Source organism: Bubalus bubalis, chromosome 4, assembly GCF_019923935.1.
Source record: "Bubalus bubalis isolate 160015118507 breed Murrah chromosome 4, NDDB_SH_1, whole genome shotgun sequence".
Lineage (NCBI taxonomy): Eukaryota > Metazoa > Chordata > Mammalia > Artiodactyla > Bovidae > Bubalus > Bubalus bubalis.
The window spans coordinates 97,418,662-97,433,725 of NC_059160.1; the positions used below are offsets into that span (position 1 = coordinate 97,418,662).

At 43.8% G+C, this 15,064-nt stretch overlaps 1 protein-coding gene and 1 long non-coding RNA gene across 6 annotated transcripts in view; one reads left to right on the forward strand and one right to left on the reverse strand.

Moving 5' to 3' along the window:
- The window catches only part of EEA1 (early endosome antigen 1), a 220,141-nt gene that overhangs the window by 80,334 nt on the left and 124,743 nt on the right, over positions 1 to 15,064 (forward strand). Inside the window, exon 1 of one of the 4 annotated variants that reach the window (XM_006053789.4) lies at positions 10,256 to 10,545. The exons of 2 other annotated variants lie outside the window; for them this stretch is intronic. In XM_006053789.4, coding sequence (XP_006053851.2) covers positions 10,522 to 10,545 — 24 coding nt within the window. In that variant the 5' untranslated portion in view covers positions 10,256 to 10,521. Of the gene's footprint in view, positions 1 to 10,255; positions 10,546 to 15,064 lie in introns of those variants that run through there. One more of the 4 variants, XM_006053790.4, reaches the window with a different exon arrangement.
- Positions 10,374 to 11,167, reverse strand: LOC123333327. Of its 2 annotated transcripts, none has more exons than XR_006640968.1 (2): positions 11,040 to 11,167; positions 10,374 to 10,868 (listed from the first exon to the last, which is right to left on the reverse strand). It is a non-coding gene; the product is annotated as an uncharacterized LOC123333327 (long non-coding RNA). The 2 variants fall into 2 exon arrangements; XR_006550640.2 differs by having other exon boundaries at positions 11,018 to 11,144.

Here is a 15,064-nt window from a genome sequence, read left to right on the forward strand (position 1 = left end):
TGGACTGCAGCCCATCAGGCCCCTCAGTCCATGGGGTTTTCCAGGCAAGAGTACTGGAGTGGGGTGCCATTGCCTTCTCCACTTTATGGCTGAGTACTATATATATATATATATATATACATATATATATGTATGAATAGTATATATAAATGTCATATATATGAATAGATGAACACCGTATCTCTTTTATCCATTCATCTGTTGATGGGCATTTAGGTTGCTTCCATGTCTTGGCTATTGTGAATAATGCTGTTATGAACATAGGGATGCATGTATCTTTTTGGATTGGAGTTTTGTTTGGATATGTCACGCGAGTGTATGTACCTCGGCTCTTTGTCTCGTCACAACAAAGATTTGGAGTGACGGACATTAAAGCCCCCTCGGCGTGTCACAGCTCTCGGGTCTTGGATAGACCGTGTTATAGCTCTCAGGTCTCAAAAGGACCATGTTATAGCTCTTAGACAAATCAGTGTTACAGCTCAGCATTACAGCTCTATTTTATTTAGAAGATAGCAGGAAAATCCATCTTTGAGGCGTGAGGGCACATCGATCCAAAGACACAAGGAGAAGAGCACCCCAGCGCGCCGGGGAGAGAGAGAGAGGTAGCTTTGGCTCCTCTATTTATATGTTTATCTTTCCCTGGGCCTGTCCTATGTAAATTGGGCCAGCCAGGGGTGTTGTTTGTTTTACCTGGGGTCCTCACTCCTGTCCTCGGACCTTCTTTTGTTCTAATTTCGCAGGCTTTTCCCTTCCTTGTCTTTTAGCCACCGCTATTTTGGACTCCTTTTTCCTATTTTACCTACCTAACAGATATATGCCCAGGAATTAATTGCTGGATCATATGGTCATTCTATCTTTAATTTTCTGAGCAACCTCCATACTGTTTTCCATAGTATGGAAAGTAAGTATAGCTGCACCAACTTACATTGTGCAAGTTGCTCAGCCATGTCTGACTCTTTGTGACCCCATGGACTATACAGTCCATGGAATTCTCCAGGCCAGAAAACTGGAGTGGGTATCCTTTCCCTTCTCCAGGGGATCTTCCCAACCCAGGGATTGAACCCAGGTCTTCCACATTGCAGGCAGATGAGCCAGCCATTTTTTTTACCAGCTGAACCACAAAGGAAGAAGAGAACTTTCGTTGTGCCACTTCCACATGATTCTGTGGTCTAATTTGTACTTTATCAACTCTTGCTGTTGTTCAGTTGCTAAGTTGTGTCTGACTCTTTGCAACCCCGTGGACTGTAGCCCACCAGGCTCCTCTGTCCTAAGCTCAAGAATACTGAAGTGGGTTGCCGTTTTGTTCTCCAGGGGATCTTCCTCAACCAGGGACTGAACCCGCATCTCCTATATTGGCAGGCAGATTCTTTCCCCCTGAGCCAGGGAAACCCCTACTGACTTTATTTGAGGTTTAAATGCAATAGACTTGACCATGACCATATATGTATATACATGCATATATATATATACACACGCATACATATATGATTTTTAATAAATTTTAAAACATAATTTCCTAAACCTGCTTCCAAAGAAACTCAGTGGAGACCTGATACTTTTCTTAGAGTTAAGTCAACTAGAGTATGGGGAAAATCAGTAGGGACTTCTGGAGAATTCATGTATCTTCCCACTGCTTTGAAGTTCTTGCCTTTGCCTCCCTCCTCATCCATCCCTCAAGGGTTGAAAGAAACACAAACTGATACTAGACTTCAATTAGTTGGTTCAATGATGCTAATGTAATTTGTTAAAACTGAACAGTTCAGTTGAGAAGAATAAAAACTAATCACTGCCAAATACCTGGTGAGTAGTCCTGTGTGCATTCCTTAGAATCCTTAAACTGTCTCTACCTTAATTATACAGTCACCATCTGCACTTTACTTATCGTGTCGTAATTTTTCATGCATTTGCTTCTACTTGGAAATGAATCATTTGGTGGTCACACATGAAATTAACCAGGAGAAAAAATGTTCTGATTTACAGAAGGCAGAGAATAGGTTGTTTCTCATCAGATCAGATCAGATCAGATCAATTGCTCAGTCGTGTCTGACTCTTTGCGACCCCATGAATCACAGCACGCCAGGCCTCCCTGTCCATCACCAACTCCCGGAGTTCACTCAGACTCATGTCCATCGAGTCAATGATGCCGTCCAGCCATCTCATCCTCTGTCGTCCCCTTCTCCAAATGCCCCCAATCCCTCCCAGCATCAGAGTCTTTTCCAATGAGTCAACTCTTCCCATGAGGTGGCCAAAGTACTGGAGTTTCAGCTTTAGCATCATTCCTTCCAAAGAAATCCCAGGGCTGATCTCCTTTAGAATGGACTGGTTGGATCTCCTTGCAGTCCATAAATATTGGGAAATTTTGAAGAGTTAAGAAACATGTGCTCAGTCATTTAGTCATGGTCAACTCTTTGTGACCCCATGGACTACTGTAGCCTGCCAGGCTCCTCTGTCCATGGAAGTTTCCAGGCCAGAATACTGGAGTGGATTGCCATTTCCTTTCTCCAGGGTTAAGAAACATACATACATATATATTAAACCAAAAGAAAAAAGACTGCTCAGTAGGAACAAAGACGTTGGATTACTCTAACGCTTTCAACCACATCTTCACAAGTAGGAAGATATTAGTTTATGTACAAAGATATTAGTTTGTAAAGCAATTGTTATGGAAATGATCATGTACCCTTCTGTCTTAGTTTAGGCTGCTTTAACAAAATCCCACAGACTGGGTGGCAGAAATCGATTGGTCATAGTCATGAAGGCTGGAAGGCTGAGATCAGGGTGCCAGCATGGTTGGGTGAGGGGCCACATCTGAGTCACTGATTTCTTGTATCCTCACATGAAGGAAGAGACCAGAGAGTTCTTTATGGTTTCTTTGATAAGAACACTAATCCCATTCTTGAGGGCTCCACCCTCATGACCTACTCATCTCCCAAAGGTGCAACCTAGTAATACTGTTAGTTTTGGGGGTTAGAATTTCAGTATACGAGGTTTCTGTTCTGTTCACTCATTAAATTGTGTTTGGTTCTTTGTGAACACAGGAACTGCAGCAAACCAGGCTTCCCTGTCCATCACCAACTCCCAGAGTTTACTCAAACTCATGTCCATTGAGTCAGTGATGCCATACAACCAGCTCATCTTCTGTCACCCCCTTCTCTTCTTGACCCCAATCTTTCCCAGCATCAGGGTCTTTTCCAGTGAGTCAGCTCTTCACATCAGGTGGCCAAAGTATTGGAGCTTCAGTTTCAGCATCAGTCCTTCCAATGAATATTCAGGGTTGATTTCCTTTAGGATGGACTGTTTGGATCTCCTTGCTATCTAAGGGACTCTCAAGAGTCTTTTCTAATACCACAGTTCAAAAGCATCAATCCTTCAGTGCTCAGCCTTCTTTATGGTCCAGCTCTCACATCCATACATGACTGCTGGATAAACCATAGCTTTGACTATATGGACTTTTGTCAGTAAAATGCTGCCTAGGTTAGGTCACAGCTTTTCTTCCAAGGAGGAAGCGTCTTTTAATTTTGTGGCTGCAGTCACTATCCACAGTGATTTTGGAGCCCAAGAAAATAAAATCTGTCACTGTTTCCACTTTCCCCTATCTATTTGCCATAAAGTTATGGGACTGGATGCCATGATCTTCAGAGAAGGCAATGGCACCCCACTCCAGTACTCTTGCCTGGAAAATCCCATGGATGGAGGAGCCTGGTAGACTGCAGTCCATGGGGTTGTGAAGAGTCAGACATGACTGAGTGACTTCACTTTCACTTTTCACTTTAATGCATTGGAGAAGGAAATGGCAACCCACTCCAGTGTTCTTGCCTGGAGAATCTCAGGGATGGGGGAGCCTGGTGGGCTGCCATCTATGGGGTTGCACAGAGTTGGACACAACTGAAGCAACTTAGCAGCAGCAGCAGCAGCCATGATCTTAGTTTTTTGAATGGTGATTTTTAAGCCAGCTTTTTCACTCTCCTCTTTCACTTTCATCAAGAGGCTCTTTAGTTACTCTTCGCTTTCTGCCATTAGAATAGTATCATCTGCATATCTGAGGTTGTTGATATTTCTCCCAGCAATCTTTATTACAGCTTGTGAGTCATCTAGCCCAGCATTTTGCATGCTGTACTCTGCATAGAAGTTAAATAATCAGGGCAACAATATACAGCCTCGATGTACTCCTTACCAGTTTTGAACCAGTCCATTGTTCCATGTCCAGTTCTAACTGTTGCTTCTTGTCCTGCATACAGATTTCTCAGGAGACAGGTGAGGTGGTCTGGTATTCCCATCTCTAAGAATATTCCACAGTTTGTTGTGATCCACACAGTCAAAGGCTTTGGTATAGCCAATGAAGCAGAAGTAGATGTTTTTCTGTAATTCCCTTGTTTTTTCTATGATCCAATGGATGTTGGAATTTCCTAGTTCCTCTTCTAAATCCAGCTTGTACATCTGAAGTTCTCAGACCACATACTGCTGAAGCCCAGCTTGAAGGATTTTGAGCAGTACCTTGCCAGTATGTAAAATGAGTACAATTGTGCAGAAGTTTGAACATTCTTTGACATTGCCCTTCTTTGGGATTGAAATGAAAACTGGCCTTTTCCATTCCTGTGGCCATTGCTGACTTTTCCACATTTGTTGGCATATTGAGTACAGCAGTTTAACAGCATCATCTTTCAGGATTTGAAATAGCTCAGCTGGAATTCCATCACCTCCACTAGCTTTGTTCGTAGTGATGCTTCCTAAGTCCTGCTTGACTTCACACTCTAGGGTATCTGGCTCTGGGTGAGTGACCACACCTTTGTGGTTATCAGGGTCATTAAGACCTTTTTTGTATAGTTCTTCTGTGTATTTTTGCCACCTCTTCAATCTCATCTGTTTCTGTTAGGCATGAATTTTAGCGGGGGTAAAAACATTTAAATCTTCCTTTCCTCATTCATCAAGAAATATTTATTTATTGCTAATCATGGATTGAGCATTGTTTTAATTATTGGGGATACAGCAGGGAACAAGAGACAAGATTCTTGTATTCTGTTTTCTCTGCTATGCAGAGAATTAGAATGGGTAATCTGATAGATTGGAGACCCCATTAATACTTTAGATAAGGTGATCCTTGGAGATCTCTCTGAGGAGGTGACTTTTAAAGTACAATATGAATGCCAAGAAATTAATCACAAAGCATTTCCCAAACAGGAACTGTTTGAGCAAAGGCAGGAATAAGTTTTTTGCAACTGAGGAAAAAACAGTTCAAGGAGGCTGAAGCAAAGTAAGCTAAGTGTTGTAAGTAGAAGGCGGAGAAGCAGGAGGGACCAGATCAACAGGTTGTGTGAGCCAGGATAAGGTATTTGGACTTTATTGTGAGTGTGATGGGAAGCTACAATCAAGAAGGACAATGATGCTACTTAATTTGCATTTTTAAAAAGTTGTTTCTAGCTGCTGTATAATGAACAGATTATAGGGAAGCCAAAGGAAAAGCAGGGAGATCAACCAGGAAATTCTTCCAGTAGTTTGGACAGGAGATGAATGTGCTGTGGACTGAGGTGACCATGGAAAGAAGTGGCAGGTTTGGTGTATGTTTTGGAGGTAGACCTGCTGGACTGGATGTAGAGAGGAGAAGTGATGAGATAGACAAAAAGAAGATAATGCCAAGATTTCTGGTTGGCTCCAACTAAGTAGTTTGGGAGTAGGACATAATGAGACAGGAAAACTGGTGAAGGAGCAATTTTGAAGATAAAAATGAAACAGTTTTTGGTGGGCCATGTTAAGTTTGAGATGCTGGTTAGATATCCAAGAAGAAAAACGAAGTAGCTGGTTTTTTATCCAAGTCTGAAACCTGGGGAGATTCAGCACTGGAGATGTAGACTCCGGCAAATGGATGAAATTTAAAGTCAGGAGACTAGTTGAGATCACTTCTAGGCCATGTGGGATAGCTGGAAGGAGGGGTCTTAGAACATTAAGGAGGCACTGTAAGATATGCAATAGAGAAGTCTTCAAACAAGTATTTGGTGGAATAGTCATTGAGAAGAAAAACCAGAAAGCAAACTGTCAAGGAAGTCAAGAATAAAACAAGGAGAGAACCATCTAGTGTTCTCAGTGTGAATAAGAGTCAAATAAAGTAAAAGAAAAAAAATAAATTTGTCACTGGATTAGGCAACATGTATGTTGTTAGTGATCTTAATATGAACAGTCTCATCAGAGTAGATGAGAAGGCAGCTTGATTGGAGTGGGTTAAGAAGAAAATGAATAGACTGAAGGAACTATAGGTATGAAAGTCACCATGGGGCATCCAGAGAAAAAAGACAGGAGGAAAGCATAACAGGAGTCTGCTGGGCAATGTTGAATGCCTATTTGAGCTCTGTGACTTTTAATGTAAAATGAGTCCAATAGCCCCCGCTATATGGCACCTCACTCCAGTACTCTTGCCTGGAAAATCCCATGGACGGAGGAGCCTGGTAGGCTGCAGTCCATGGGGTCGCGAAGAGTCGGACACGACTGAGCAACTTCCCTTTCACTTTTCACTTTCATGCATTGGAGAAGGAAATGGCAACCCACTCCAGTGTTCTTGCCTGGAGAATCCCAGGGACGGGTGAGCCTGGTGGGCTGCCGTCTATGGGGTCACACAGAGTCGGACACGACTGAAGTGACTTAGCAACAAGTGATATTCAGTTGCTCCTGTACAGCATGGAGTAGTTGGGTAGTCATGTTTGGGTTCTGCTAGATGAAAACAATGGAGCAAGAGAGAGCTGAAGTTAAGCATAATTGCAAAGGGTAAGGGTGCTATAAAGTTGGATCATAGGCTTTAGGTTGGCTTTTGATAGAAATAGGGATGCTAGGGAAATGGCAAGTTTCGTGAGACAGTGAAGAACAGAGAAACCTGCCATGCTACAGTCCATGGGGTCACAAAGAGTCGGACATAACTGATTGATTGAATGAGAAGAAGAAGGGAAATGGCTCATAGAAAGTAAGAAGGGCCAATGAACTGGAGGTCTTGATGGAGTCAAAGAACTTGTCAAATATGGATGTAAAAGAGTTAAATGGATAGAAATTAGCAGCCAGAGGGTTTTCCAGGTGGCGCTAATGGTAAAGAATCCGCCTGCCAATGTGGAAGATGCCTGAGTTCTGGGTTTGATCCCTGGGTTGGGAAGATGCCCTGGAGAAGGAAATGGTAACCCACTCCAGTATTCTTGCCTGGAAAATCTCATGGATAGAGGAGCCTGGTGGGCTGCAGTCCATTGGGAAGCAAAGAGTCGGACATGACTGAGCACGCATGCACTTGCTATTTGCTTGCTACGTTAAATTGGACTGTTTTGTGTGGGAAGCTGCTAGATTATAATGAAGGATATTCTTACATGATGAAGTTTCACCCACTGCTTATTTTCCTTTGGAGTAATTAAGTTCTCTAGTATATTATTCCAGTGATGGAGTTATCATAAGCTGCAGGGAAGAATACAGATTTTTTTAATAACCCATCTTGCTAAGCAGTAGATGAGAATCTATTAGTCAAAAGATTCCACTGGAGAATTTCAGTGGAGAAGGCCTTAGCATGTGACATCAATAAGCAGATTTAAACTAATTTTGGAAAAAACAAAATATGTCACTTTAAATGTAAAAAGCTGTTTCCTTTCTTTGCTTACAACACTTGTGATGTCAAATGTGTGCTTTTTTCCATACCAAGCAATTCTCCAATTCTCCAGACACCACCCAGGTATCCTACAATCTAATTCAGTTTTGGTACTAACAACCCAGAGTTAGCACAGACCCCATAGGCTAAAGGCTCAGTCCCACCAAAAATGCTCCTTACTTCAGATACCACTTGGAAGTCTGAGGTTGTCACTTGTACTTTGGGCCAACTGGTTATAAATTGGGGGTTCCCACAACACTCTCCCCAGCTTATACAATTTGCTATAATCCCTAACAGGACTTCCCAGGTGTTGCTATTGGTAAAAAACTCCCCCGCCAATGCAGGAGATATAAGAGATGTGAGTTTGATCCCTGGGGTGGGAAGATCCTCTGGAGGAGGGCATGGCAATGCACTCCAGTATTCTTGCCTGGGAAATCTCACAGACCAAGGAGCCTGGTGGGCTACAGTCCATAGTACTGAAACAACTAAACACATATACACATAAAAATGCTAACAGAACTCACAGAAATACTTTACTTACTCTTATTGGTTTATTACAAAGGTTACCACTCCATAACAGCCAAATGGAAGAGAGGTAAAGGGCAAGGTATGGGGACAGGGGTGCAAAGCTTCACCATACCCTCCAGACAGGTAATCCTCCAGCACCTTGATGCTCATCAATCTGAAGTTCTCCAAACCTCATTATTGAGAGTTTTTATGGAGGTTTCATTATATAGGTATAATTGATTATTTCATTGGCCAATGGTGATTGTCTTCCAGTTCCTCTTCCTCCAGAAGGTGGAGGGGGAATGTGGGCTTGAAAATTCCAACCTTATAATCATGATTTGGTTTTTCTGTAGCTCAGCGCCCATCCTAAAGCTATCTAGGGACACCCAACCATTTACTAGCATGCAAAAAGACACTCAAGACTCGGATGCCAAGGGTCTTAGAAGCTCTGGTGTCTGGAAGCAGGGTCAAAAATCAAACATTACAACAAAAGATGCTCTTATTACCCTATCACTCAGCATATTACTCAGGGGCAGGGACCAAATATAGACTTATTATATCACAGTTTTATCACTTTGATGTTGGTGAAAATATTCCCATATTGTCTGACAATAAAGTACCATTGCTTTGCTCTGTTTGCCTGGAAGTATTTAAGTGCACTGTCATCGATAGTGATTAATAATATATCAGTTGTAGGCACGACTGTTTTGCTGCACTATAGACACACACACATTAAAAAACAGACATGTTTGGATAGAAACAACATATTACATTTTATAATGCTTTATTTACATTTTTACAAAACATTTTTTAACCTTAATTAATTGGAAAATAATATTTGCTGCGTTTTTTTCAAAAGATCTGTATTTCTAATAAGCACTCCATTCATTGCTTGGTAGACTTCAGATCAGCACCCCCAGCAAGTTAATTGCATTCTTCTCCCCTTCCCTATTTAAGGGCTTCCCTGGTGGCTCAGATGGTAAAGAATCTGCCTGGAATGCCGGAGACCTGGGCTCAATCCCTGGGTCAGGAAGATTCTCTGAAGGAGGGAATGGCAGCCCACTCCAGTATTCTTGCCTAGGAAATCCCCATGGACAGAGGAGCCTGGAGGGCTAGAGTCCCATGGGGTCGCAAAGAGTCTGACAGGACTGAGCAACTACACTTTCCCCTTTTTTTACTTTCCTTATTTAAACACTATTCAAGTTCCCACCCCCACCCCCACCATAAAGTCGAACCTCTTAGCTTGTGAATACCGCCAGAATGGTAGGATTTCGCAGCTGTGATTTTTGAATGTAAATAATGATGTCGTGGCTGGAAGTCAGTTCCAGGTCCACTTCCAAGTCCACGTCCTTGTTTTGGCAAACTGTTTATCTGTGACCTCATTATTTTTTCTTAATCTATGAAACAGATGCATTAAGGTCGATTCACTTCATATACATCTGTTATCAGAAGAGGATTTAAAATTCCTTAGGAGAATGGACCAAGCATGGGCTTTAGATAGTGCAACATGTTAACGACATCACCCCATTAAATATTGTTGTTATAGTCGAAAACAAACAACCCCAAACTTCTCTTGCTAATTCAAATTCCAGTTTCTTCCTACTGTTTCTTCTGGTGCTTTACTTTCTCCTCGGTTGACATTAGGAGCAGGAAGGGAGAAGGGAAAGGAGCCAGGGATTGGACCAGGGGAGAGAAGCCTATCAGACCGGTTAATCGTGTCTGTGACTCTCTCCTTTGCTTCCACCCAGGGATTAAGCGCTTCCAGCAGAAATGACGGTCCCGTTCAGGTACGGTCAAGGCCAGGGTCACACTGACAAATTTTATAGAGTAGTCTGAGGTGCAGTCTAGGTACCTGCCCCGAGATCCCTCTTGGTGTTGCGGTCACGGACCCCCACCGGTTCCCCTAGCGGGTACGCGGTCTGAGCGCGGGAGCGTCCTCCGACGGAGCGCGGGCATGCGCTCGGCGGCCGTGGCGTCCCCCGACCAGCCGGAAGGAGCGGCGGCGGCGCCCACGTCCTGCCGCCTGTCCGTCACGCAACCACCCACGCCGCCGCCGCTTTCGATTGGTCGCAGATGCGGGCCAGGCCCCTTCTAGCCCCGCCTCCCGTGGATGGACAGGCCGAGAGGGCGGTGCGGCGGAGGGTGGGTCCGCCCCGCTGTCAGTTACGGGGGAAGACCTGGCAGGCGGGCGGCGCTCCCTGGCTACCTCGTCGCTCTCTCGGGCGCGCTCCCTCTCGCAGCTTGCGGGGAAGTCCGGGCCGCCCGAGCAGCCGCCGCCACCGCCTCGCCCCGTCCTCCTCCCAGTCCTCTCCCGGCTCAGTCCCTACAGCCCGCGCACCCCCGAGTAGTGAGAGGCCCCCGCGGAAGGTTCGGAGAGTCACCGCGGCGGCGCCGGTGGTGTTTAAACCATGTTAAGGAGGATTCTGCAGAGGGTAAGAGAGAAACCGTCTTTCCAGGAGCACGTGAGCGGAGATCCGGGGACGCGGAAGCCGCCCCCTCCTCAGCGCGGGCTCCTTCCTTCTTTAGGCCCCGCAGCCCGGGCGGCGATTAGGCCTCGGTCGTCTGCTCCGGGGGCGGGCCGCAGGGGCACGGAGGGCGGGCGGGCGGGCGGGGCGGCGGCTGGGCAGCAGGCCGGGGCCGGGCGTCTGGTCCCCCGCGGCTCCGCACGCCCAGGCCCCGGCCCGGCTCTCGCGCGGGCTGTCAGTGCGCGCGGGAGGGTGTGGTGCCCGCACGCTCCTTCCAGAACCTGGAGTGGCTGTGAAAATGGAGAGTTAGTGCCTGCGGGTCCGGCCCGCCATCCGCGCGCCAGGCCGGAGAACGCGCGGTGGGAGCCCGGGGCAGGCGGGCTCGCCTCTTCCCACAGCGCCCCGCCTAGGGTGCCCCCCAACTTTCCACGACGCGCACCTGCCACACGCGGTTTCGTTACCTCAGCTGGGCGACCCCGCAGGGTGATGTGGTGAAGCCTGGCCTAGCATCGGCCCAGTGGCGGTACCGACACCTAACTGACAAAGTCAGCTGCGAAGGAAGATATTACTCACAGTTGGCAACTTTTTTTCTCCTCCAATTAAAAATGCGTTTTCCTCTGCCAGCCTAGTACCTTTTTCGAGTTATCCAAGAATAAATCAGTTGTAAGCTTTACCTAACGGAATGCTCCTTTACTTTCTGCCAGTGCTATGTCCATTTCAGATCTGGAAAAACCTTAAGATATAAAGATTAAGTATTGGAAAGCTGGAGGTGTTTTGTTTAGGCATCAGTTCCTAGATTAAGAATTAAAATGTTTTCTATAAGAGTTACTGTTAACTCAAGTTTTTGTCTGGTTAGCTTTTTTAAAACTCTTTTTGAGCCTAATGGGAATGCAACAAAAAGATAAATGGTTGGAAATTGGTGCCGAACCCATTAGTTGGTTCCTGAGGGAGTAGGATAACTAGTTCCAAGCACAAAAGGAGTTTATTGAACTTGTAGTATGCAGTCCAGGAAGATGCTAAAGAGAGTTGAGTCATTCCCTGTATAGAAAGGGAGTGTCCTTGCGCCTGCAGAGCTTTGTGAAACGTTCAAGTCACATGAAATTTGGTCATGTATCAGGGGGAGAAATAGTTAATTTCTGTATCTGCCACCTTGTATTGGCATTTGATGATTTTTTGCAATGTTTTGTCAGTTTTTGAAATCTTGATAAGTGTTGTTTTTGTCAGTAGCAAGGGCATGCGCTTTACTCTGGCCATCAGTTCAACATGAAAGGCATCTGTGCAGGGTTTACTCGCACTGATTAGCGTTTGCTTTTTCCACACTTGAAGGAACTCATTTCCTCATGCCTCAGATTTTTTTGTAACGTAGTCCCACAGCTGAAGATGATCATTAGCTTGCCTGTGGTTTGCTTTGAAGTTTATAAGTGAAACAAAGTGTTTACTGACTTAAGAATAGCTTCTAGTAGTTATAGGTTAGTTTTCAGAGATACAGCAGCTTTCAGCTACTCTTGGTTTAGTGTTCTTAAGCGTTACAATTGTATAGGGCATTTTGAGTGTTGGTGCATATACATCAATGGCTACAGAAGTTTCAGGTGGAACTACAAGGTGGGAATTTATTCTGGTTATTGCTGAGATGTTATAAGTCACTTGGCAACATGGCATTATTGACATCTGTGAGCGGATAATTCTTTGTTGTAGTGGCTGTAGTTTGCATTGCAGGATGTTTAGCAGCATCCCTGGCTTCTACCCCCTAGATGCCATAGCACTCCCCGCCTCACCCTTTCCCCCCGCAATCCCCTACCCACTTTTGTGACAATCAGAAATATCTGAAGACTTTACCAAATGTCACCTGGGGGCAAAATTGCCCTGGCTGAAAATCACTGTCTTAAATTTATATATTCCTTTATAGGAAAGTTTGAATTGTATCTCATAGCTTACTACTTTTTTTCCCTTCAGTATTCTTGAGTGGCAGTAAATGCAAAGTATCTGCTCTGGGCCTAGGAACCAGTTAAATAAGATATGGGCCCTCCTTTTAGAATTCACAGCTGGTTGAGGGAATGGCCATTTAAAAGTAATGGAAGTGCTTTGTAATGGAAGAATGAATAGTGCCCGCAGGCCACTTCGTGGGAGGGTATTGGGGCGATCTGGAAGAGCTTCTGGGAGGAGGGAATATTTGCAGCTCAAAAGTGGGGAAGGCTGGTTGGGCTGGGGGAACTGTGGCTGCCTAGACCAGAAGTCATAAAATGGGCATGTAATATTAAGGGGAGTGTGAACAATTAAGTTTAGGTAGGCAAATGATGTACAGGGATTGGTAGGAGGTGAGGCTACAGAGGTGGCTAGAGTCCCCTGGGTGGAATTCGGCTCTAATCTTATAGATGGGTCAGTGTTAATGCTCAGCATTTAGGAGCATTTGGATAAATCCTTAAAGAAACCTTGTAATTTGTATTACTAGTTTAAACTCCACAGGTGGTATTTACTGACAAGTATAACTTGAATCTTTATGTACCATGGCAACCATTTTATTTTCTCCCATCTTGATAATGTTATTTCTCAGAAGAGGTCATGAGATATAAGATTAAAACTAAGGTGACTCGGAGGAGAAGGGGACGACAGAGGATGGGATGGTTGGATGGCATCACTGACTCAATGGACATGAGTTTGAGTAAGTTCCGGAGTTAGTGATGGACAGGGAGGCCTGGCCTGCTGCAGTCCATGGGGCTGAAAAGAGCTGGACACGACTGAGCAACTGAACTGACTGAAGGTGGCTTAGTTAGAGATTTGTTTGAAATGGTGTTCATGCTTTGAAATTAAATTGCATACTTTTTTAACATTCTGTTTTTACATGACCTTTTCATTTTAACTCTTGTAATTTTCCTCTGAATAGTGTACTTTAAATAGCATTTTTGAAAAACGAAACAGTGTGCTTCTAGTCAATTGTAACTCAGAATCTTTGAACATCACCAATAAGGTACCAGGGTACTTTATAGAAAATTTAGTTTCTGTTTTTTCTTTCTTCCATTAGCTACTAAAAGGTGTTTCTTTGAGGCTTGTAAAAGTCTGAAAAAAAAAAAAAAACACTGAGGGGGGTAGCTCTAATATGTTTGTGTTGATTGTTTTGCTTAACAGGCTTTGAGGAGAAATGTGGATTTAAAGAGCTTCATGGCTGGAAAGACACCAGCATTTAGTACTTAAGGCAGTTTATAAGCTTTGTTGCCATTTCATTCTTAGGGATTTTACTCTGATTTAACTGAGATCTTTAAGTGTATTAGATCTGCTTTTATTGGTAATACTGCTAAAGAAAAAATGAATTTAATTCTAGAATTGTGGAAACAGAAGTCTTTTTTTATGGTTAATGGGTCTCTCTGATTTTAAAAGTGAGAGTAGAAAGGGAGAGATTAAGTGTTTTATCTAAAGCAACACAGTAGGTGTCAGAACTGAGACTAAAGCCAAATTTTCTCAATCCATCCCCGTGCCCCTTTTCTCTGCTCCTCAACTGATATGGTTAGCACTGTGCCAGTCATTGTGGAAAATAGGGGAAAAATATGAGATCTAAATTCTCTCTCAGGGAATTTATATGATGAATTGCCAAAGTGAATTATACAGAAAATGAAGGCTGTAGTAGGACAGAGGAGAACTGATCAGAATGAGCCTGTGTGAGTGCAGTCTCCTTGGAGGGATGGGGTTTTGAAGAAGATGCTTAGCAGAGGAAGAGAGTTACTTTCATTCTAGGGAGGAGTTTACAGTATAAACAGACTCAAGAGACAAGAATGATTTCATTCTTCCTGCTGTCCCTCCATTCTTTGCATATTGCCTTTCAATAAACAAGTGTTTAATATTAAATAACACTGGATATGTGTTCGATACTGGAGGTACAGCTGTGAATAAAACTGATTCTTACCCTTAAGTAGCTTAAAACCAAGAGATAGAGGTCTGCTTACAGCAGAAAGAAATTGAGAGAGAAACTTACAATTGTGTGACACCTCATCGTGGAGATTCTTGACCATCTAGCTCAGCCCTGTCCAATGCAAATACGAATCACATATGTGATTTAAAGCTTCTAGTAGCCACATTTAAAATAAGTGAAGAGGGACGTCCCTGGTGATCCAGTGGTTAAGAATCCCCCTTGCAGTGCACGGTATGTAGGTTTGAACCCTGGTCGGGGAACTAAGATCCCACATGCCGAGTAGTAACTAAGCCTGTGTGCTACAACTGCTGAGCCAGAGAGCCACCACTAAGACTCAACGCAGCCAAGTAAATGAATAAAGATAATCACTGTCAAGGAGACATTTTTTAAAAAAGTGAAGACGTGAAATTAATTTTTAAAATAGATTTCTTCTGACACAATATATAGTCAATATAATGACTCAATATATCTAAAATATTTCAACATACAGTCAACATAAAAATTACTGATGAGATTTTTTTTTATACTAAGTTTTTGAAATCTCATTTGTATTTTGCACTAACAGCACATCTAACTTTGGACAGG